We start from the raw sequence: 23,965 nt of genomic DNA on the forward strand, positions 1-23,965 counted from the left end.
AATGCGAATGCTGTGAAAACAGAAAAGAAGAACCCCTCACTCACACCCACTAAACAGTTCCAGGCTTTATTCTCACTGTTTTATTCCTATGGCATATGAAATTAATGATACAGAGTATTACGAATTAGTGAATTGAATTTGCATGTGTTTGGCTTATATTTCTTTGGCTTGTCTAGTTCTCAAACCCTGCTTTGGTTTAAGTTATATGTTGTTTAATCCTCCTCAGTGTGATACACCTTGAAAGTTAGTGACATTTCCTGTTGTTACATCACAACCTTTCCAAGTCAGTATCTGTAACTTGTAGCTAGGCATTCCATTGTTGGAAGATGGAAAGGTGCTGAGTTGAAATGACAAGTTTTCATTCAAACACTGGAGCAAGCTGGTTGTCAAACATCTAGCCCTGCTGCTGCCGCCAAGGCTTAAACACTGTTGATACAACATGGTACGAGTGCCAGGCTGCCGCAGTGGTGACCCGGATGACACCATGCCTGGGCCTCATCCTGCACTGCTTCCACTGTCTACCTGATCAAAATTAATATCCTGTCACAACAGGGTCAGGTCAATGATGATGATGATTATTATTTCTTTCTTTTCTCAGACGTTATGTCTGGTCAAAAATGGAAAGTGACGTGGACCTTGATACAGCGTGACTTCCTTTTAACTGTACGGTATATGTTACATTGCATTTAGGAACTTTCGGGTAATTGAACATGTATCAATAATTATGGATTTCTGTAGTTGTATATATAAGTTTGGATGTAGCTGTATGGCATTGATGTACTGGTGGATATTGTGTGGTATGACTCCTGTAGTTGATAGTATAATTGGTATAATGTCAACTTTATCCTGATGCCACATGTCCTTGACTTCCTCAGCCAGTTGGATGTATTTTTCAATTTTTTCTCCTGTTTTCTTTTGTATATTTGTTGTATTGGGTATGGATATTTCGATTAGTTGTGTTAATTTCTTCTTTTTATTGGTGAGTATGATGTCAGGTTTGTTATGTGGTGTTGTTTTATCTGTTATAATGGTTCTGTTCCAGTATAAGTTGTATTCATCATTCTTCAGTACATTTTGTGGTGCATACTTGTATGTGGGAACGTGTTGTTTATAAGTTTATGTTGTAAGGCAAGCTGTTGATGTATTATTTTTGCTGCATTGTCATGTCTTCTGGGGTATTCTGTATTTGCTAGTATTGTACATCTGCTTGTGATGTGATCTGTTTCTATTTGTTGTTTGCAAAGTCTGCATTTATCTGTTGTGGTATTGGGATCTTTAATAATATGCTTGCTGTAATATCTGTGTTTATTGTTTGATCCTGTATTGCAATCATGAATCCTTCCGTCTCACTGTATATATTGCCTTTCTTAGCCATGTGTTGGATGCGTCTTGATCGATGTGTGGCTGTGTTAGATGATACGGGTGCTTGCCATGTAGTGTTTTCTTTTTCCAATTTACTTTCTTCGTATCTGTTGATGTTATGTGATCTAAAGGGTTGTAGAAGTGGTTATGAAATTGCAGTGGTGTAGCCGATGTATTTATATTGAGTGATTGCTTTGTGTATTTTGCTAGTTTCTGCTCATTCTAGAAAGAATTTTCTTAAATTGTCTACCTGTCCATAACGTAGGTTTTTTATATCGATAAATCCCCTTCCTCCTTCCTTTCTGCCTAATGTGAATCTTTCAGTTGCTGAATGTATGTGATGTATTCTATATTTGTGGTATTGTGATCGTGTAAGTGTATTGAGTGCTTCTAGGTCTGTGTTACTCCATTTCACTACTCCAAATGAGTAGGTCAATATTGGTATAGCATAAGTATTTATAGCTTTTGTCTTGTTCCTTGCTGTCAATTCTGTTTTCAGTATTTTTGTTAGTCTTTGTCTATATTTTTCTTTTAGTTCTTCTTTAATATTTGTATTATCTATTCCTATTTTTTGTCTGTATCCTAGATATTTATAGGCATCTGTTTTTCCATCGCTTCTATGCAGTCGCTGTGGTTATCCAATATGTAATCTTCTTGTTTAGTGTGTTTTCCCTTGACTATGCTATTTTTCTTACATTTGTCTGTTCCAAAAGCCATATTTATATCATTGCTGAATACTTCTGTTATCTTTAGTAATTGGTTGAGTTGTTGATTTGTTGCTGCCAGTAGTTTTAGATCATCCATGTATAGCAAATGTGTGATTTTGTGTGGGTATGTTCCAGTAATATTGTATCCATAATTTGTATTATTTAGCATGTTGGATAGTAGGTTCAGAGCAAGGCAGAACCAGAAAGGACTTAATTATTATTATTATTATTGGTTTGTGGGTTGCTCCCAATAAATCCATTTCTAGCGTTTAAGATGATAACAGGCTCAGGTACAAAACTGTTTAAAGGTCAGGAGGAGGTCGAGACAGGGAGAGATATGCTGTTTGTAGCATTTGAGGGGATGACGCTGGTCTTTAATAGCTGCAGCAATTTTGAGGGTCCACCAAGTCTTCCATCACAGAGCAAACAAGGAAGAAGGAATCGCCAAAGCAGCTGTGAGAGGATGGCACTGCTCAAACTCATTACAGACTCATCAATGCCGCCATGCAGTAGAGCAGTCGGGATGGCAGCCGACGAATAGGCATCCCAATCTGCATTAATAAAGGCCCACCTGGGAAGGCATCCATATGAGTGATGCTGAAGAAAAGATAAGACTATTGGAAAAAGATTGCTGTCGCACAAATCATCATGAACTCCCTATTCAACACAGGGAAGGAATCCAAGGCTCCAGATGGAAAGAGCAATAGCAGAGAAAGTGCCGTATGTCACACTGAAAGTGTGTGGGGCCTCCAGTGATATGGAGGCAGAAACCAAGTCCTGCCAGCATGTCTTCAACAACCCTATCCCAGTTAGTGATCATGGTACTGTTCCAAAGAGGGTTAAGGGTATTAAAATCCCCAAGGAGAAGGAAGGGGGGAGGGAGCTATCTAAGAAGGGTAAGAAGAGCAGGAAGCATAAGACACCAGTATGGAGCAAATGTACATGTTAAAAAGTACTGGTTGGAGATGGTCGAATTTCTGTCTGGTCTCAGAGGAGGATAGATGGTTGAGAGTTTCGAATTTCTGAATCTTGCCTTCCTTTTTGTTGATCAGGTAATTTGGCGAGCAAAGAGAACGTGTATCAGAAAAGGTCATACATTTGGGCGGTAGGTTGCAATGACTCACTACATGGAGAGGGTGGCCACAATCGCCACAAATAGGATTCGCCTCACATCACAAAGACATGTGATTAAAACACAGACATTGGAAACAGCATATGGGAGGTGGAATATAGGGCTTCAAGTCACAACAGTAAACCATAACTCTGACTTTTTCTGGAAGGTTCTCCCTCAAAAGCCAGGGCAAAAGCACTGGTATCAATGAGATTGTCCTCAGGACCTCTCTGGGCTTGCCGGACAAAATAAATGTTGCACCATTCCAGATTAGTCCTAAGTTCCTCATCAGAGTAAAGGAGGCTGTCCCTGTGGGAAATAATGTTCTGTATCACATTAGAGACTAGTGAGGAGTAATGCTCAGTGAAATGTCTTCCGAGCACACACAAGCACTAAGTGAAGCTGATTGACTGGCAGAAGAGGTTTTAATCAGCAGGGATCCAGACTCATCTTACTAAGGGAGTCAAGTTCAGCAAACCTATCTTCACTGTGTTCCACAAACAAGAGCAGTCTGGTAGTGGTGAAAGTCTCTCCGTTTGTCTCAGAACAAACCCAGTAATGGCAAAAGGGTTTTGTCACCCACGGGGTGGCCTTGGAGGGAAGGCCAGGGAAGCAAAAGTAGGAGCAGAGAGAGAACCGTTCCTTTCTGAATACATGGCTATGGAAGAGCGGCCAGGAGTTTAGTCCTTAGCATCCTTCATCTGTAGTGTGTCCATCCCGGTACCATCCCCTTCGAACTGGGTCTTACCCTGAGGGCACCACCCAGCTGCGCAAGGACCACTTGGTGTGGCAGTCATTGCCAGGAGTTCCAATGACCTAAAAAGACCAGCAACCACTCCTAGACATATGCGAGGCAGTGACAGCTGATCTAACAGAAATGTGATCCCTCTGATGTCAGGGGCCTCAGCTAATGCATATATAACAGCCCCACTATATGAACTGGCTACACATGCTGGTGACCTAGGGGTGTGGGATGGGAGGGGGGCTACAGTGGGGGAGGAAGGCGGCAGGGGGGGGACAGAGTGAGGGAGGCAAAGAACCCATGCAGGAGATGCTACGGAGGAAGTTCTTCCCCAAATGGCTCATACAACAGAAAAAGAATCTAAAAAGGGAGGTGAAACACCGAGGCGGACCAGAAAAAGTTGGGAAAAAAAGGGAAGAGTGAAAACACAAGAGACAAGACCGAAAAGGAATAGCACACCTGAGGGAACAGTTGGGACATCATAAAGGGAAGCACTGAGGGAGAAGGGAGGGGGAGGGAGAGGCATAGGAGCTAGGATGGGGAAGAGTGGGTATAATGAAGGGAATGCAGTCTGGGAGAGAAGAAAGGCTGCAATACTCTTGAGTCCATGCACACCACATGTGTACCCACAAAAGAGCCTAGGACAATGCAATTACGGACTCAAATCTAGTAATTACTACACTAGGATGCACAGAAAGGGCGCAGAAGTAAGAAAACACAAACACAATTTTAAAAGAAAAGGAAGAGCACTGAAATTAGACAAGGTGTTGGCCTTAGTGCTAATTAAAGCGAACAGTGAAAAATCTTTCCCACATCGCACTCCATAGCACACATTGGCACTACCTTAGGCAGCAGTCTGCTGACATAAAAAACAGACTATTTTGTCAATAAATAGAAATACTTTCGCTTGCTGAGCTTGTCCGAGTTTGTAACTATTTTCTGAGACATTAAAACCTTTGATGGTGTCTCCAACACTGAAAGACTAAATGTTATGGAGAGAAGTATGCCTTGGACCATAGGAAAATGCCTATAGTACAAATATCAGCACTATCACAAACACAGGTTATGAAGGCCTACAGTCTATGCTTGTTTATCCAGATCTTATCTTTCACCTTTTCACTGCGATGCAGAGACACCTCGACAGCACCAATTTTTCTGAAGGTGAAGAGAAACTTCATTTCAGAATCTGGGCATCATGTCTACAATTGCACAGAGTCAGCACTGTTCTGAGAGTGCATCCATTGCATGTCATGTGACCTCACCACTGTGAACTGTAAGCTAATGGAGCTACAAATTTTTCTCAGTAATAATTTGCATCACCATATATGGGAAAAATTTAACAGTTTAACATGCCATATGATGGAAGTAGATTCTACAATATCAGTTAATAAACAGAAGGAGAAATTCAATAGCTTGCAAAAGAAGAAATTAATCACCCTACATCGGTCTGTGCACGATAGTGCATGGTACCAACATCTTTCAAAAAGCTATGCATGAAAATGTGATTTTTCATGGGGTCATATCTCGTGTTTTGGATAGCCCTTGCCTTAGCGACCATTTGTATACCTATCCGAAGAACAGGCATACTACTGCTATTCTATGGTACAGGACCAAAACTGAAACAAACACTCACTCCAGGCCAGTCACACTGATCAAATCAGTTGGTTCTTTTGCATTAGATGTTGTCTAGGGTGGACCTTAGCCAACTTACTAAAACATAATTTGTTCATGGGCAGTTCGTGAATACTTACACCACACACCCCCACCCACAAAAAAAGTTTAAAAATTAACAACTGTGGGAGAGGCCAAATCTATCATTCCTATTCATAGCAGATCATCAAAAATTTTACCTTATGTTCTTAAGATGATATTCTCAAGGAATTTCGAAACTTTTTCGATACCATTATCCGTTACTGAGAACCAGAAGTTCAAAGTTACCATACTTATGCATGTAAAATCTGGGATGAGGTGTAATGGGAGATTTAACTGAAACAGTGAACATGCGGCAAGGGTTCTAGGGTCACTGCAAGAGATCTGAAGTCACCAAACTAACATTTTATTTTCAGCATTTTTTTCACTAATAAAACTTTAGGATCTGCTGTCTCTGTATAGTGGGCACTTCAAGTCTATACAAATATGCCCTATGTAATATTGCAGTGACAAAAAACTGGGCTAATAAGGGTCTTAAAATGTCTGGAAAGAACTTAAACTAACTGACAAAAGTTATATAAAACTGCAAAGACTGCAAATTCAGTAAAATATTTGTAATATGAGCAAAGCATCCACAAAATACTTATTAGGCATACTTATCTGTTGTTTGTGTGTGTCAAATTATATAAAACAAATTGTCAAAACTATAATGACCTATAGAATTCATTTTACATAAGTAGTACACACTGGTCTAGTAAGGAAAAGAACGAAACCAGAGGAAAAACGTCCTGTTGAAGCACAAAAAAAGATGAATATGTTTCTCTTTAAAAGACTCTGACAGAGAAGTGGGGAACTTTTTTGTGCTGAAAGAGAACAGTAGAGAGATAGTGATGGTGGCGCAGAGAGAGAGATTGGGGGAGGGGAGGTATGTCAATAATCTTACAAATTATGAGTAAAAATAATGTAAGATTTAACAGTGTTGTACTACTAATACTAAGAAATGAGTAAAGAGAATGAAATACAAATCAATCACTTTGCTTTTTTGCAATGCAGTACTCTAAAGAAAGATGAGAAGTATTTCTTTTATAAAAACCTTCTTCCTCTTCATCGTGAGATGATTCTGCATCCCATGCTTCTTTAACGTCGTCCTCTTCATCCTTAACATCTTTATTGTTTACTTCTGTAGGTATTTTGTCCACGACTTCAACTTCCACCTTGCGTTCAACTGTAGCTGAAAGAAATTTTTCTATTTATCATCTGCTTTTTACTAAGAAGGCAATATGTTTTATATTAACATTTACTGAGTAAGGGGATAAACAAAAATAATTTACATACCTTCCTGTTGGGCGGGAGTGGGTGGTTGCGCCTTTACTTTGTTTGGCCTGATTCGTGTCCCTGGTCTTGGTGTGGTCTGTTTCTTCTCACCCACATTTGGAACATCAACACCTTGTGCCTTCAGTGCTTCGATCATTGCTTGTGCTCTAGCACGATCAGCCTTTTGTTTTGCAGTCAAAAGCTTGCCTTCAGCCTTCAGTCTTTCCTTACGTTCCTTTTCCTTCTGCTTCTTTCGTTCCTTTCGTTCCTGCTCCAAACGTTTCTGCTCTTCCTTTGCTCTCTCTGCTTCCTCAATTTTCCTGAGCCTCTCTTCTTCCTCCCTGGCTAGCCTCTCTTCCTCTTCTTTCAGTTTTTTAAGGGCCTCTTGCATAGCAGCTATAGCTTTCTTTGTTGGACCTTTTGTTTTTTCCTTTGTTTCCTCTTCCGGTTTACCTTTCTTCTTTTTCTTTTTCTTCTTATCATCTTCATCTGTGAACAAATGCCATAGCTGAATGTAACAATAAAGAACGTACAAATGTTTGTAAGCTCCCATGATCAGCAATGCACAAAGTACACAGGTAATTACTGATATGAAAGTCTGGTTATAAAGCACCCTCTAGATAAGGTCAGGCACGTAACGCACTTAAAAGCAAGGCATTTCTGGCAACATTTGTATTTATCTACACAAATCAGCGAACATTTTGAAAGTTCCCTTTTGTTTTTGTTTTGTTTTAGGGCACAAATCACCTAAGGTCATAAGTGCCCATGTCAAAACTATAGAACACAAAGACAGACAGGAGTTAGAAACAACTACACGTCAATCCCAATTGACAAAAGAGAAGACAACTAAAAACAGAGACGGGAACGTAAACTGTTAAAAAATAGGTACTCTGTCAGGAAATAGCAGACAGTTAAAGCTTGGGCACAATGTGTACAAAGTGGTGGGGCAGCGCCACTTAAATGACGATGGCTAAAAAGGCAGCGCACAACACACAACCCAGTTAAAATGGCGACCTCACAGCAGGTGGGCTGAGAGGAGGCCGTCTAAGCCACTGGGAGAAGCTTAATAGATTGTAGCTTATTCCCATGAAGGGAAGGCCAGTGGTGATGCCAAAGTGACACCACCACCTGACGGACAGCAACACAGAGATCATCAGACGGAATATAAGAAATAGTGGGCTGAGGTACAGGGACTGCAGCCTTGGCAGCAGTATCAGCAGCCTCATTTCCTGTCTGATCGACATGACCAGGAACACAAACAGCAGTGGCTCCATCAAAAGTGCAGATTTCCTGGACCCGTAGCACTATGGGATGGGCAGTGTACAGCACAGAGAGGCTTTCAACGGTGCTGAGAGTGTCTGAGCATATGACACAATTGAAAAGTCTGTGTCACCAGATGTACTCTGTGACCTAATACAGGGCAAAGAGCTATGCTGTAAATACTGAGCAGTGTGCCGGAAGCTGATAACAAAAAACATTGGCATCTGTGACAAAGGCACACCCGACACCATGATCAGTCCGAGAGACATCATCAATGTACACAAAGGTACAGTCGCAAAGTTCCATGCAAAGGTCATGAAACACTGAAGGCGACAGAATGAGGCTGGAGTAGTGTCCTTAGGAACCAAATGAAGGCCAAGACGAACATGGGCCACCACACGAAGCCAAGGTGTTGAAGGGTTCATACCCACCGGGAAAGTTGCAAGGAGTGAGAAGTTACGCTGCCGGAGCAATAGCGAACACCAGGAGGTAACAGAGAAGAGGGACGTGCCCCATATTGGCAATCAAAAGAGTCATCAAAGGAGGAGGCATAGGATGGGTGGCCATGTATGGCAGACAAAAGGCATGCATATCTGCTGAGGAGAAAGTCACAGTGGTAGGACAGTCATAGTTCAGCAGCTTCTGCATACAGATTCTCAACTGGGCTAGAGTAAAAGGTGCCAGTGGCCAAACGGATGCCATGATGATGGATAGTATTGAGACGGCGTAAGAGGGACAGACATGCAGATGCATAAACAAAGCACTCATAGTCTAGTTTCAAATGGACAAAGGACCAGTAAAAATGGAAGAGGGTGGTTTGATCTGCACCCCAGGAACCACCACTGAGGACACACAGGACACTGAGGGGTCGGGCTGCCAGGTATGACATGTGGGAGGACCAAAAGTGTTTCCTGTTGAGCATGAGCAGCAGAAGTTTCGTAGTTTCAACAAAGGGAAGAGCAACAAGTCCAAGACGTAAATATAGTGGGAGAAACCAACTGCGCCAGCCAGAAATGCATACATATGGTTTTGTCAGTGGAGAAACAAAAGCCATCAATGCCCCATGAGTAAAGATGATCAAGACATCGCTGAAGACTCCACTCAATGAGACAGGCCCTCGGAGCACAGCAAAAGATGGCAATATCGTCAACAGAAAGGGAACTGGACATGCCCAGCAGGAGACAGGCCATTACAGGGTTAATGGAGACAGCAAAGAGGACAACACTCAGGACAGAACCCTGAAACACACCGTATTCCTAGATAGAGGTGTCCAACAAGGCAGAACCCACATGGACCTTGAAAACTTGGTATGTTAAAAATTCCTCAAGGAAACAGGGCAAGCGGCCACTCCCCACATGTAGAGAGTACAGAGGATACCAGTCCTCCAGTAGATGTCATAGGCTTTCCTCAACTCGAAAAACACAGCCACAGTCTGGGATTTCTGCAGAAAACCATTCAGACATTGGTGGACAAAGTGACAAGATGGTCAACTGCAGACGACGCGCTCAAAATCCACACTGTACAGTGGTTAGTAAATTGCGAGACCGAGCCACCATACCAGTCGGACATGAATCATATGTTCCATAACCTTGCACACACAGCTGGTAAGAGAAATAGGGCAATAGCTAGAAGGAAGGTGTTTGTCCTTACCGGGCTTAGGTATGGGTATGACAGTGGTTTCACGCAAGCACCTGGGAAACGTGCCCTCTGCCCAGATGCGGTTGTACATATTAAGCAGAAAATGCTTGCCTGCAAGAGAAAGTTGCTGCAACATCTGAATGTGAACAGCATCTGGCCCTGGGGCAGAGGATCCAGATGAAGTGACAGCAAGACCTCACTCCCTCACAGTAAAGGCGCCATTGTAGCACTTATGATTCTGAGAAGAGAAAACTATTGTCTGAGCCTCCTCCACTCCATTTCCGACAGAGGAAAGGAGGTGATACTGGGAAGAGAGAGAAATTTCCGCAAAATGACAGCCCAATGCATTGGAGAAAGCAATCGGGCCCATGATGACCATCTGCTACTGTCAGGCCAGAAATTGGGGAAGGGATCTTGGCCCCAGAGAGCCGTCGGAGTTTGTCCCACACGACAGAGGAGGGAATGGAACTGTTAAAGAACTAGTGAATGAAATCCAGATAGCTTTCTTGCTATCCCAAATAATGTGACGACACTATGCACACATCTGTTTATAATTAATACAGTTTTCCATCATAGAATGATGGCCAGAAATGCGGAAAGCACGTCACCGCACGCGAATTGCATCGCAGCATGCCTCAGTCCACCAAGGGACAGGGAGAAGGCATGGTGAAGAGGAAGTGCAGGGAATGGAACATTCTGCAGCAGGAAGGATAACATTTGTAAGATAGTCCACCTGATCATCACAACTGGGAGGAGTAAAGCCGCCAGTTGGCCTTAGTAAGCTGCCACCTGAGTGTGCACATGGGTGGGGTAGGAGTCAGGAAACACACAGCACATGGGAAATGGTCACTCGAGTATGTGTTAGAAAGAACGGACCATGCGAGACGATGGGCAAGTTGGGCAGTGCAGAAGGATAGGTCAAATGGGAACAGGTGTGCGAGGAGTCGGACGGGAATGTGGGTGCTCCTGTGATAAGGCATAAGAGGTTAAGTTGATTAAGAAGGTCAGTCAAGTGGGCACCTCTCTGACAGATTCTGGGAGAATGCCAGAGGGGATGGAGTGCATTACAGTCACCGAGCAGCAGAAATGGGTGAGGTAGCTGCTCAATAACCTGGAGGAAGTCTGCCCTGGTTACATCTAATGATGGAGGGGTATAAATGGTACAAAGTCAGAGAGATGAGCAGACTATGAATGTCATCCTGTATGAGCAGCGTGACTTCCCCACGAGATGGAATACTGAACTCAGGGGGAAGGTCAAAATGGACCAGGACGAAAAGTGAAAGCTCAAATTGGTCGTGAGGACACAATTTTATTTCCTCAACGCACAGGACAATGGGACGTCGAGATTCTAAAAGAGCAGACAGAAATCCTCTTTGTTGGAATGAAGACCACGAACATTCCATTCGAGGAGAGTCTTGATGCAGAAAAAATTAAGGGGTGTCAACTCGGCAGTTGCTGAGTGCCAGCCTGCTAAGGCTCGCTGCTACACGGCACAGAGGGAGGAGGATCCTGCTCCATGAGGTCCACAGAAGCATCAGCTTTCTTGTGCTGTCGGTCTTTGGAGTCCGATGCATAAAAATTATTGGTGCTGTGCACCGGCAACACGGAGGCCAGCCGGGCGAAGGTATCATGTGGCGACAGTGTCAAAGAGGATCCTCAAGTTGGCAAAGGAGAAGACCATTTGCCTTTGATGAACTTCTTTGAGCCTTTCTGGTTAGCAGAGGAAGACTGGTTGGCTGGAGGGACACAGGAAGCCTTCACAGAAGTACCATTTGTGTTCTTTCTGGCTCGTTGGTTGTGTAGCTGGTGACTTCATCCCTTGAGGCGACAGTACAGCTGGATGATGGGACAGTGATCTACCTCGACACTGGACGATTTCACAGCCTCAGAGTTGAATTTGAGGTCACATGTCTGCATGGCCACGTCCTTCATGGAGCGAGACATAGCAAGAACAGTACTATAAGTGCCACAAGGTAGAATGCAGGGTTTGCGACTTGTCAATAAGTTGCGAGCGACCGGGTAGAGAACTTTTTTCTTTTACCACGATCTGTTGGACAGCCCGCTCATCGAGATACATGGGACAATCTCGAGAGGCAGCGCATGATCGCCGTTTGCAGCTGATACAGCAGGGCGGAGGACGCGGACAATTGATCACCCTTGTGCGCATCCCTAGCACAGTTTACACTTTGGCCAGGTGTCAACAAGACATTCGAATGTGGTTGAAATGATGACACTGGTCGCAGCACATCAGGTTCGGAATGTGCGGTCGGACTGTGATAACTTCATAACCTGCTTTGATCTTGGTCAGAAGCAAAGGTGAGAAAAAGCGAGTGTGTGGGCACTAGGGTGAATATACCTTTTTCACCACCCGATGGATGGCAATGGCACCCTGATCGGAGAGGTTTGTTTGGATTATGCCCTTGGTCAGACTGTTGAGCACCCTAGTGTAAATAACACCATGGGAAGAATTCAGAGTTCCATGGGCCTCAACACGAACAGGATAGCCATGGAGAAGCAAAGCGGCATGCAGTAGTTGTGCTTGAGAATCTGAAGTAGTCTTCAAAAGCAAAGTGCCATTCTGTAAACAAGAGCAGGATTTCACAGGGCCGGCAATTGCATCAACGCTTTTCTTAATAATAAACGGATTTACCTCTGCGAAGGACTGACAATCTTCGGTACATGAAACCACGAGGAACTGTGGTGCAGCTGGAAGGGTCTTAGAATCATTATCATCATTCCGTTTACGTTTCGTAGATGCTGATTGTGAAGATGATTGGCTCATTGTGAGAAAATCCCGACAATTGCCAGTGTCTCCGATGGCATGCTGTTTCCAACTGGGCCCCCCTTCACAAGGGGGCACACATGGCTTACGTGATTGTTCACATCTCAGGTCACACCTCCTGAACACCTGATAGTGACCAATCTGCAATTTGAGAAGGCAGCAGCACAGACAATCATCCCTCCCTGTCCTGGCTTGTACCAGGGGCTACGTGTGAAACCTACCTGTCAACCTGGGGCTGGGCATTATGCCTTACCCAGTCACCTGATACATGTCAGACGTGTGGGCCGGCTTTCAGGAGTGCACAGGGAGGAAGAAGAAAAAGAAGAATCTCAAACACTGAAATGGAGGAAGGACAGGAGCAGGTAAATACAGAAATGAAAAGGGAATGAAAACAGTGGTGAGACTGTTCTTATGTCAGCGATGGACAATGCAGAACATTCCCCTGATATGTTCTCCAAGGGAGGGGGGAAAAAGAATAGCAAAGAGGATAGACATGCAGCACGGAAGGGCAAAGATGCTGCAAAAGCTGAGGCCCCATGGTAGCCAAGCACGAACCCGCCAAACAATGGCAAGCCCCCTAAAGGGAAGGCTCTCTTTACAGTGTGTTTTTGTTACTATAAAACCAAATCGGAATGAACTTATTTACTTTGTTCATTATTCAAGTATCCTCAATATTGAAGTTAAGAACAGTAGTGATAGTAATGATGGTGGTGCTGGCAACTGCACTTTGTAGCACATGCTACAAAATCAAAACCAGTTTGAATTTGTTTACGAATGGATCGCACAAAGAAATTAAGTTTGCTGTTAAAATCTCTGGCCACTTTCTGCTTCAGTGTCAGCTCAATGTGGAACAGCGCATCCACACACACTAACTGGATCAACTACATCTGCTCCCTTGTCTTCTTGGTCATGTATTCTCTAAACCACAGCTACACATTTTCCATCCCTTATCCTTAAACATTGAGAAGTATGCCAATAGTCTAGAGTTAACACCATTCTGCATACTCTTCACTACTTGGCTCCCTTCCCCCGAACAACTATGACCAAATAGATGCTTACTTCATGGATACATTTTTAGGTGCCATGTGGATAATCTTCAGGACATCTTGTCCAGTTTCCCTTATTTAATAAGGATGGAGTCCTCCATAGCTCAGGCAAAGGTCAGAGAGTCTAACACAGAACTCGTGCACTTATCGGGTCACAAGTCAATTGCTGCAGCCATCATAGATTCCTAGTCAGCAGCTAAGGATGCAGTTTTATTTACAACATCTTTGACTCTGAACAGCCAACATTTGTAATTCCAACTGCAACTGCCCTGTTTCCCTCACCTGGCTCCTGCTACACCCACACCACAAGAATGTGGATCAATCCCAAGATGGGAACTAGAGCCAAAATTCATCACTGCAGCTAACTCGCTTCTGATTATGTGGGATGCTGATGCTGTAGTGTTTCAAAATCACCAGTTTTTACCACCTGAGACATACCAGGTAAGCTGAAGTATTTATTTTTAAGTGTTATGTGGTGTTGTGAATACTGTACTGAAGCAGTGTGTGTTTTATGTCTATCACATATAAATCACATGAGTTCCTGACAATGATCTCTTGATGAGACGAGAGGCATTGGGGTCACTATATGAGGTCAGCCGATGACCAGTGCCCAGATGATATATTGGAAGACACTGTCATGATTCTACATCTACTACATCTACATTTATACTCCGCAAGCCACCCAACGGTGCGTGGCGGAGGGCACTTTATGTGCCACTGTCATTACCTCCCTTTCCTGTTCCAATCGCGTATGGTTCGCGGGAAGAACGACTGTCTGAAAGCCTCCGTGCGCACTCTGATCTCTCTAATTTTACATTCGTGATCTCCTCGGGAGGTATAAGTAGGGGGAAGCAATATATTCGATACCTCATCCAGAAACGCACCCTCTCGAAACCTGGCGAGCAAGCTACACCGCGATGCAGAGCGCCTCTCTTGCAGAGTCTGCCACTTGAGTTTATTAAACATCTCCGTAACGTTATCACGGTTACCAAATAACCCTGTGATGAAACGCGCCGCTCTTCTTTGGATCTTCTCTATCTCCTCCGTCAACCCGATCTGGTACGGATCCCACACTGATGAGCAATACTCAAGTATAGGTTGAACGAGTGTTTTGTAAGCCACCTCCTTTGTTGATGGACTACATTTTCTAAGCACTCTCCCAATGAATCTCAACCTGGTACCCGCCTTACCAACAATTAATTTTATATGACCATTCCACTTCAAATCGTTCCGCACGCATACTCCCAGATATTTTACAGAATTAACTGCTACCTGTGTTTGTTCCGCTATCATATATTCATGCAATAAAGAATCCTTCTTTCTATGTATTCGCAATACATTACATTTGTCTATGTTAAGGGACAGTTGCCACTCCCTGCACCATGTGCCTATCCGCTGCAGATCTTCCTGCATTTCGCTGCAATTTTCTAATGCAGCACTTTCTCTGTATACCACAGCATCATCCGCGAAATGCTGCATGGAACTTCCGACACTATCTACTAGGTCATTTATATATATTGTGAAAAGCAATGGTCCCATAACACTCCCCTGTGGCACGCCAGAGGTTACTTTAACGTCTGTAGACGTCTCTCCATTGATAACAACATGCTATGTTCTGTTTGCTAAAAACTCTTCAATCCAGCCACACAGCTGGTCTGATATTCCGTAGGCTCTTACTTTGTTTATCAGGCGACAGTGCGGAACTGTATCGAACGCCTTCCGGAAGTCAAGAAAAATAGCATCTACCTGGGAGCCTGTATCTAATATTTTCTGGGTCTCATGAACAAATAAAGCGAGTTGGGTCTCACACGATCGCTGTTTCCGGAATCCATGTTGATTAAAACATAGTAGATTCTGGGTTTCCAAAAACGACATGATACTCGAGCAAAAAAAATGTTCTAAAATTCTACAACAGATCGACATCAGAGATATAGGTCTATAGTTTTGCGCATCTGCTCGACGACCCTTCTTGAAGACTGGGACTACCTGTGCTCTTTTCCAATCATTTGGAACCTTCCGTTCCCCTAGAGATTTGCGGTACACGGCTGTTAGAAGGGGGCAAGTTCTTTCGCGTACTCTGTGTAGAATCGAATTGGTATCCCGTCAGGTCCAGTGGACTTTCCTCTGTTGAGTGATTCCAGTTGCTTTTCTATTCCTTGGACACTTATTTCGATGTCAGCCATTTTTTCGTTTGTGCGAGGATTTAGAGAAGGAACTGCAGTGCGGTCTTCCTCTGTGAAACAGCTTTGGAAAAAGGTGTTTAGTATCTCAGCTTTACGCGTGTCATCCTCTGTTTCAATGCCATCATCATCCCGGAGTGTCTGGATATGCTGTTTCGAGCCACTTACTGATTTAACGTAAGACCAGAACTTCCTAGGATTTTCTGTCAAGTCGGTACATAGAATTTTACTTTCGAATTCACTGAACGCTTCACGCATAGCCCTCCTTACGCTAACTTTGAAATCGTTTAGCTTCTGTTTGTCTGAGAGGTTTTGGCTGCATTTAAACTTGGAGTGAAGCTCTCTTTGCTTTCGCAATAGTTTCCTAACTTTGTTGTTGTACCACGGTGGGTTTTTCCCATCCCTCACAGTTTTACTCGGTACGTACCTGTCTAAAACACATTTTACGATTGCCTTGAACTTTTTCCATAAACACTCAACATTGTGAGTGTCGGAACAGAAATTTTCATTTTGATCTGTTAGGTAGTCTGAAATCTGCCTTCTATTACTCTTGCTAAACAGATAAACCTTCCTCCCTTTTTTTATATTCCTATTAACTTCCATATTCAGGGATGCTGCAACGGCCTTATCATCACTGATTCCCTGTTCTGCACATACAGAGTCGAAAAGTTTGGGTCTGTTTGTTATCAGTAGGTCCAAGATGTTATCTCCACGAGTCGGTTCTCTGTTTAAATGCTCGAGGTAATTTTCGGATAGTGCACTCAGTATAATGTCACTCGATGCTCTGTCCCTACCACCCGTCCTAAACATCTGAGTGTCCCAGTCTATATCTGGTAAATTGAAATCTCCACCTAAGATTATAACATGCTGAGAAAATTTATGTGAAATATATTCCAAATTTTCTCCCAGTTGTTCTACCACTAATGCTGCTGAGGCGGGAGGTTGGTAAAAGGAGCCAATTATTAACCTAGCTCGGTTGTTGAGTGTAACCTCCACCCATAATACACTCCTGGAAATGGAAAAAAGAACACATTGACACCGGTGTGTCAGACCCACCATACTTGCTCCGGACACTGCGAGAGGGCTGTACAAGCAATGATCACACGCACGGCACAGCGGACACACCAGGAACCGCGGTGTTGGCCGTCGAATGGCGCTAGCTGCGCAGCATTTGTGCACCGCCGCCGTCAGTGTCAGCCAGTTTGCCGTGGCATACGGAGCTCCATCGCAGTCTTTAACACTGGTAGCAAGCCGCGGCAGCGTGGACGTGAACCGTATGTGCAGTTGACGGACTTTGAGCGAGGGCGTATAGTGGGCATGCAGGAGGCCGGGTGGACGTACCGCCGAATTGCTCAACACGTGGGGCGTGAGGTCTCCACAGTACATCGATGTTGTCGCCAGTGGTCGGCGGAAGGTGCACGTGCCCGTCGACCTGGGACCGGACCGCAGCGACGCACGGATGCACGCCAAGACCGTAGGATCCTACGCAGTGCCGTAGGGGACCGCACCGCCACTTCCCAGCAAATTAGGGACACTGTTGCTCCTGGGATATCGGCGAGGACCATTCGCAACCGTCTCCATGAAGCTGGGCTACGGTCCCGCACACCGTTAGGCCATCTTCCGCTCACGCCCCAACATCGTGCAGCCCGCCTCCAGTGGTGTCGCGACAGGCGTGAATGGAGGGACGAATGGAGACGTGTCGTCTTCAGCGATGAGAGTCGCTTCTGCCTTGGTGCCAATGATGGTCGTATGCGTGTTTGGCGCCGTGCAGGTGAGCGCCACAATCAGGACTGCATACGACCGAGGCACACAGGGCCAACACCCGGCATCATGGTGTGGGGAGCGATCTCCTACACTGGCTGTACACCACTGGTGATCGACGAGGGGACACTGAATAGTGCACGGTACATCCAAACCGTCATCAAACCCATCGTTCTACCATTCCTAGACCAGCAAGGGAACTTGCTGTTCCAACAGGACAATGCGCGTCCGCATGTATCCCGTGCCACCCAACGTGCTCTAGAAGGTGTAAGTCAACTACCCTGGCCAGCAAGATCTCCGGATCTGTCCCCCATTGAGCATGTTTGGGACTGGATGAAGCGTCGTGTCACGTGGTCTGCACGTCCAGCACGAACGCTGGTCCAACTGAGGCGCCAGGTGGAAATGGCATGGCAAGCCGTTCCACAGGACTACATCCAGCATCTCTACGATCGTCTCCATGGGAGAATAGCAGCCTGCATTGCTGCGAAAGGTGGATATACACTGTACTAGTGCCGACATTGTGCATGCTCTGTTGCCTGTGTCTATGTGCCTGTGGTTCTGTCAGTGTGATCATGTGATGTATCTGACCCCAGGAATGTGTCAATAAAGTTTCCCTTTCCTGGGACAATGAATTCACGGTGTTCTTATTTCAATTTCCAGGAGTGTAATTCACAGGAACTATCCATTTCTACTTCACTACAGGATAAACTACTACTAACAGCGATGAACACTCCACCACCGGTTGCATGCAATCTATCCTTTCTAAACACCGTCTGTACCTTTGTAAAAATTTCGGCAGAATTTATCTCTGGCTTCAGCCAGCTTTCTGTACCTATAACGATTTCAGCTTCGGTGCTTTCTATCAGTGCTTGAAGTTCCGGTACTTTACCAACGCAGCTTCGACAGTTGACAATTACAATACCGATTGCTGCTTGGTCCCCACATGTCCTGACTTTGCCCCGCACCCGTTGAGGCTGTTGCCCTTTCTGTACTTGCCCAAGGCCATCTAACCTAAAAAACCGCCCAGCCCACGCCACACAACCCCTGCTACCCGTGTAGCCGCTTGTTGCATGTAGTGGACTCCTGACCTATCCAGCGGAACCCGAAACTCTGAAAGACTATTGTGAAAAAATAATAAATAAATAAAATGAAAGTATATTGAATTAGTAATGCTCCCATATCTGATCTCAACGAGTACATTAAACCTGTGTCAATCTAATATGTTGGTGAGAACAGTGTTCCTTGCAGTGTGATTTATAAGCTCAAATAACTACTGCATTGAATATGAGAAGTGATTCATAAAATATCAGGAATTTACATGCTGGTTTACTCATTCTATCATTTTGTTATTTTTAATGGAATATCAGAAATAATGAAGCTCACTATTTTTTTCTGATTGTTATAATTAGGTACCAGCTACTTATTGCATTAACAGATAATTAGAAAATAATTTAGGACATTACTAAAAAAGGACAGGTATAAACTCGCACAACCACACGTGTGTGTGTGTGTGTGTGTGTGTGTGTGTGTGTGTGTGTGTCACTTTACCTTGAGTAATAACTGTTTTAGATGTTGGTTATTTGGTAAATCAGTTTTCACTGTAAACCATGCAAGAACACATTTAGTCACAAGACAGAACAGCAACTCAGAATCTTACCTTCTTCTCCCTCAACAGGCTGTTTCTCTTCTTTCTGTTCAGGCTTCACCTTCTCCTCAGGCTTTACTGTGGCAGGTCTATCGCTTTCTTGATTCTCTTCGGCCTTCTTAACTGGTTCCTACAAACAGGCACTTCATCTTTTGGTAACTGACACAAAGAGAGAGGAATATACATGTCTCTTAACTTCATACTGTTAAATGTCAAAAAGCTAGCTTTACAAATAGTGCAACTATTTACAGGTTCGGTAGCCTAGTGGTAAAACGTGGCTGGAAACTGTGAGGTAGCAGTACAGAATCCCTGTCCAACCACAGAAATTTTTCACAGTGTGCCATTAACTTAGCCTCCATCTCTCAAAGATGTGCAGGTCAATACGTGGTTCAGACTCAATGTTGAACTGTCGGTCCCCTTTTTCCAGTTGTATTACTTGATTGGGTTAGGAACACTGAAATTGCTGCTGTGGAATCCAATGGAAAGACCTGGACCAGGCCATAGAGTCACAGAAAATTGTTTCACATCTAATAATGAATGTAACAGAAAGATATATGAAACAGAGATGGAAGCAGATAATTTGTATCTGCCTTAATAAAGCAAGAGAGCTTGAGTTTCAATCACATCAGCTGAACACAGAAGATAGAAGTGCAAAGAAAAAGCACAATAATCATGTAGGAGAGTTGATTGAAAAGTAATGCCTCCACCTTCATTAATTGGGTTTGGATGGGAATATTTTAATAAATCATACGCAGAAATAATCCTCAGAATGTGTTCTTTAATTACCAATATTCAACTTTCCACATAACCACCAGCCAATTGGATGCATTTTGCCAACGATGAACAAGTTTTCTGAAGCTGTCACAGAAGAAGTTGACCCGCAACCACAGTCTCACAGTTCTCTCAATGTGTTCACTAGAAGCATAATGATGTCCCCACAAATCGTCTTTCATTATTGGGAACAGATGGAAGTCAGATGGTAGTAAATCTAGATTGTATGGAGTATGTCATACGGTGATGAGATTCAGTCTCTGAAGTTCTGCTGTGGTGGCACGTGAAGTGTGTGGTTTGGCATTGCCATGCTGTAGGAAAACATTTCCATTTTCCTCTCAGACTCTTGTTAGCCATCATTTCAGAGTTCGCAGCATTGTTGATGTAATGCTCTGAATTTATTGTTGTTCCACAATCAAGGAAATCAACATGAATAACACCATCTGCATCCCAGAACACTGTGGCCATGATTTTTCCAGCTGAGGGCTGCTTCTGGAATTTCTTTTTCAGGGGCAAGTCTTTGTGTCAATATTCCACAAACTGACATTTCATCTGCGGGTCGTAATGGTGTACCCACGTCTCGTCTCTTGTCACAACTGAATAGAGAAAGGCGTTATCTTCATTCTTGTCATGCTAGAGGAGTTCCTGGCAAATTTAAAGTCTGTGCGCTTTCATTTCAGGTGTCAGCATCCGGGGTACCCATCGTGCACAGATCTTCCGGTAGCCAAGCTGAGCAATAATGTGACCCACACATTCTTGTGAAATGCTGACTGTGCTTGCAGTTTCTCTCTGAGTGATATGACAATTGTCCTGAATCAATCTGTCAAAATTCTGCTTGTGAAACTCGGTGGTTGCTGTCACAGGCCGTCCAACTCTTCCTTTGTCACGCAGGTCAGATGTTCTTGCCTCAATACCTTTAAACTTACTTGCCCAACGATGCACAGTACTCCCATCAACACAATCACCATAAACTGCTTTCATTCTCTGATGAATCTCCTTTGGAGTGACACCTTCTGCTGTCGAGAATTCAATGACTGCACATTGCTCAAATCGCATTACTGACCGTCTGTGCAGGGTTCCATACTTCACACTGTAACAACACAACCATTCAATGCTAAGGCTTCTCGCCAACTGGAGCTGTAGAGAAGAAGCTACAGAACAAGCCAGTACCTGCCGCATACCAATGCTGCCAACTGTTGAAGAGTTACGAAGGTTGGAAGCATTACTTTTCAGTCAACCCTCGTAAATAGTGTCCCACTCTAATGGGCTTGGGAAAAGTGCTATAAAAAGCTTAACAGAAGATAATATGAAACTAAATTTATGTATGACATACCTTATGTGGTTGGGAAATGAAGGTACATTACAAGAGATGTTGGAAGTGACCTACTCACACAAACGGCATTGCATGTTGGCGAATGTTGCTGAGAGTATCAGCTTTCACTGCAGATATCCTCACGTAACTCATCAGTGTGGCAGAAACTGCAAAATGTGGCAACAATGAGGTTCCATGAGCTGTGTGAGGGTCTTGTGTCTCAGTATAGCATGGCTTACTGTTCATGGTGCTTCATGTGACTTATTCCCTTCCAGTGCTGTTCAATTTTGACGATGTATCAGTATTTTGTATAAGAGCAGTTTTTCCTGTAAAACAGTATTGAATAATTGGCTCCCTTATGAAATGTAAGCAACTGTTCCTTGAATGGTTCGGTGGTCAACATTAACCATCTACACACTGTATTCAAGGCTTGGGGGGAGGGGAGGGGGGGTTATCAGAGAAAAGAGTGGATGATGTACAGACATGATTGTTGGAGTCACCCATATAGTCTCTTAGCCATTTAGGGCAAGGATATGTACTATCATATAGCTTTATCACAGAGTTGCTCAGAAAGGAGGCATGTATCATTACAAGTTTGCAGGCATTCATTAACTGATACAGACTGACCGTTATAAATGCCTAACCCACCACCACTGATGTCACTAATTTATTGTTGAAAGGCCAGGATTACTGCAGTACACACAGCCCAGTGATGAAGTGTGGTTGCACTTGTCAGGGTAAGTGAGCTAACAAGAAGCATGTTTAGGGAGCAGTAACAACCAGCATATAGTAGTTGAGAAACACCTTCGTTCACAGAAGGTGGGCGCATTCTGTGCGTTATCACAATGGCACACCAACAGACCAACTTTTTGTTGACATTATGATCACCATTAAGTAAATCAGATATGATTTCATGAATTTACGAACCAGTTTGATGGTGAGGCTACTGATACTTGGCTGGTAACAGTAAGATGGGACAATGTCTAAAGTGATTAAGGCTCTGCAGTGGAATAATTTTTCTCTGATAGTGATTTCTACCAGATCATGGCCCCAAAAATCATCTGACTTGTTTTCTGTTGGCTCACCTTAACAGTAACGAGTATAAGAACTAACCACACACCACCAATGAGCTACATGAGAACACCTGTCATGAAATCCAGGCAGTCACACCCTATACTATGGCTGAAACATTCATGAACATGCAGTGATGTGTTGAACTGTGATCATAAATGGGGGGAGGTCGCTTCCAGCACCTCTTGTAACATACATTCCTTTCACAACCTAAAGGTATGTCATGTACCAATTTCAGTTCACATCCTCTTTTATTAAGAGTTTTGTAACACTTTTCCCAGGCCCTTATGAGTGGGGCCCATCATATTCCTAGCCAAAGCCAGATGGCAGTTTCTGAATATCACCTAGAGAATTACTACAAAGTTAAGTGACGCATATTACCTGCTGTCACATGTTATCAATTAACCTTATGATATATAACAAATGAAATATATTTAATGTTTCATTACCTTCTCTTGACAGAATCCAAATTTTATAAATAATAATCTACAGCATAGATGAATTATATAAAGGATCAAAATATCACACAGAAGGTTACCTACAAAAATGGGTCTTAACAGAAGAATGGTGATTAATATCTAAACTTGTCATGGATGTCATCTTTTTCTGGGGAATAACTGTCAAAGTACTATAAGTTCACTTTAGTTACTAGAATGTCTCAGCAGGTGTAGTATACCCTTATCTTCCTCTTCTAAGCGATTCACAGGTAGAGAGGCTGGGAGAGAGAGGAGGGAGAGGAAATTCTGTGACTTTTATAAGATCTGATATGCAAGAGCATGCAGGGAAAGAATGATGGGGATGGTTCATGTTGTTTCATGGGAGTATTTTATTTTTTATTTATTTATTTATTTATTTATTTATTTTTTGTCAGCAGTCCCTATATCCTCAAAATGCTCACCTCACAGTGACAATGTATGTGACGAAAACCAGGGTGCCCTCTCTACATAAGAGGTTTAGTTGTTGTGGCATATTAATATCGAAACTCAAAATAATGACTACCAAGTTGCCTGGGTATTTCACTATACAGTGCTAATTAAAAGCAATATTAATCTGTGGAGACTTAGAAGGGGAGGGGGAAAGGGGTTCCGCTGAGGGGGAGGGGAGAGGTGAATGGGAGGAAATGTTGGGAGTATAGGTGCAAATGAGTGGCCAACCAGATACCTCTCGAGGTTGATACTGCAGGGAGAGGTAGACCCTTATACCCACCCAACAAAAACACCAAATGTGACTCATTACTGATGCGTTTCTCAGAGGGCTGTGCTCAGGATTTTAGTAGTAATTTACAATACGCAAAGATAAAACCAGCTGTTAAGTAGTGGTACTTATACAAGAAAGAATTGTGGGCGTTAAAAAGTAAAAAGGATAGAACTGTTGGGCTCAACAGAAATTTATACACTGGCAATCCTGACTGCTAGTGCAGAGTGTTTTATCTGTTGGGGCATTTCTTCAGGACAGCTAGCAGACCTTGAATTTTTGAAGTAGTGTGATACAGGGGCAGAACTGACCAACAGCAGCTGATCTCTAGATAAAAAAGGAAATGTAACTGGCTGACTCATCACCACCCAGTCCAAACCGCTATGGGTACAAACTTGAAATTTGTAGAAGGTGTGGAT

The 23,965-nt window shown here is 43.5% G+C and overlaps 1 protein-coding gene across 3 annotated transcripts in view; it reads right to left on the reverse strand.

The window, feature by feature from the left end:
* LOC126475336 (eukaryotic translation initiation factor 5B) overlaps positions 1-23,965 on the reverse strand; it is a 425,184-nt gene that overhangs the window by 325,121 nt on the left and 76,098 nt on the right. For 2 of the 3 annotated variants that reach the window (XM_050103135.1, XM_050103134.1), the window contains exons 5-7: positions 19,211-19,328; positions 6,908-7,375; positions 6,666-6,803 (exon numbers count right to left, since the gene is read on the reverse strand). In XM_050103135.1, the coding sequence (XP_049959092.1) occupies positions 6,666-6,803; positions 6,908-7,375; positions 19,211-19,328 (724 nt within the window). The remainder of the gene's footprint in view (positions 1-6,665; positions 6,804-6,907; positions 7,376-19,210; positions 19,329-23,965) is intronic. The other variant, XM_050103136.1, reaches the window with a different exon arrangement.

The sequence above is a fragment of the Schistocerca serialis genome, chromosome 4, assembly GCF_023864345.2.
Source record: "Schistocerca serialis cubense isolate TAMUIC-IGC-003099 chromosome 4, iqSchSeri2.2, whole genome shotgun sequence".
Classification (NCBI taxonomy): domain Eukaryota; kingdom Metazoa; phylum Arthropoda; class Insecta; order Orthoptera; family Acrididae; genus Schistocerca; species Schistocerca serialis.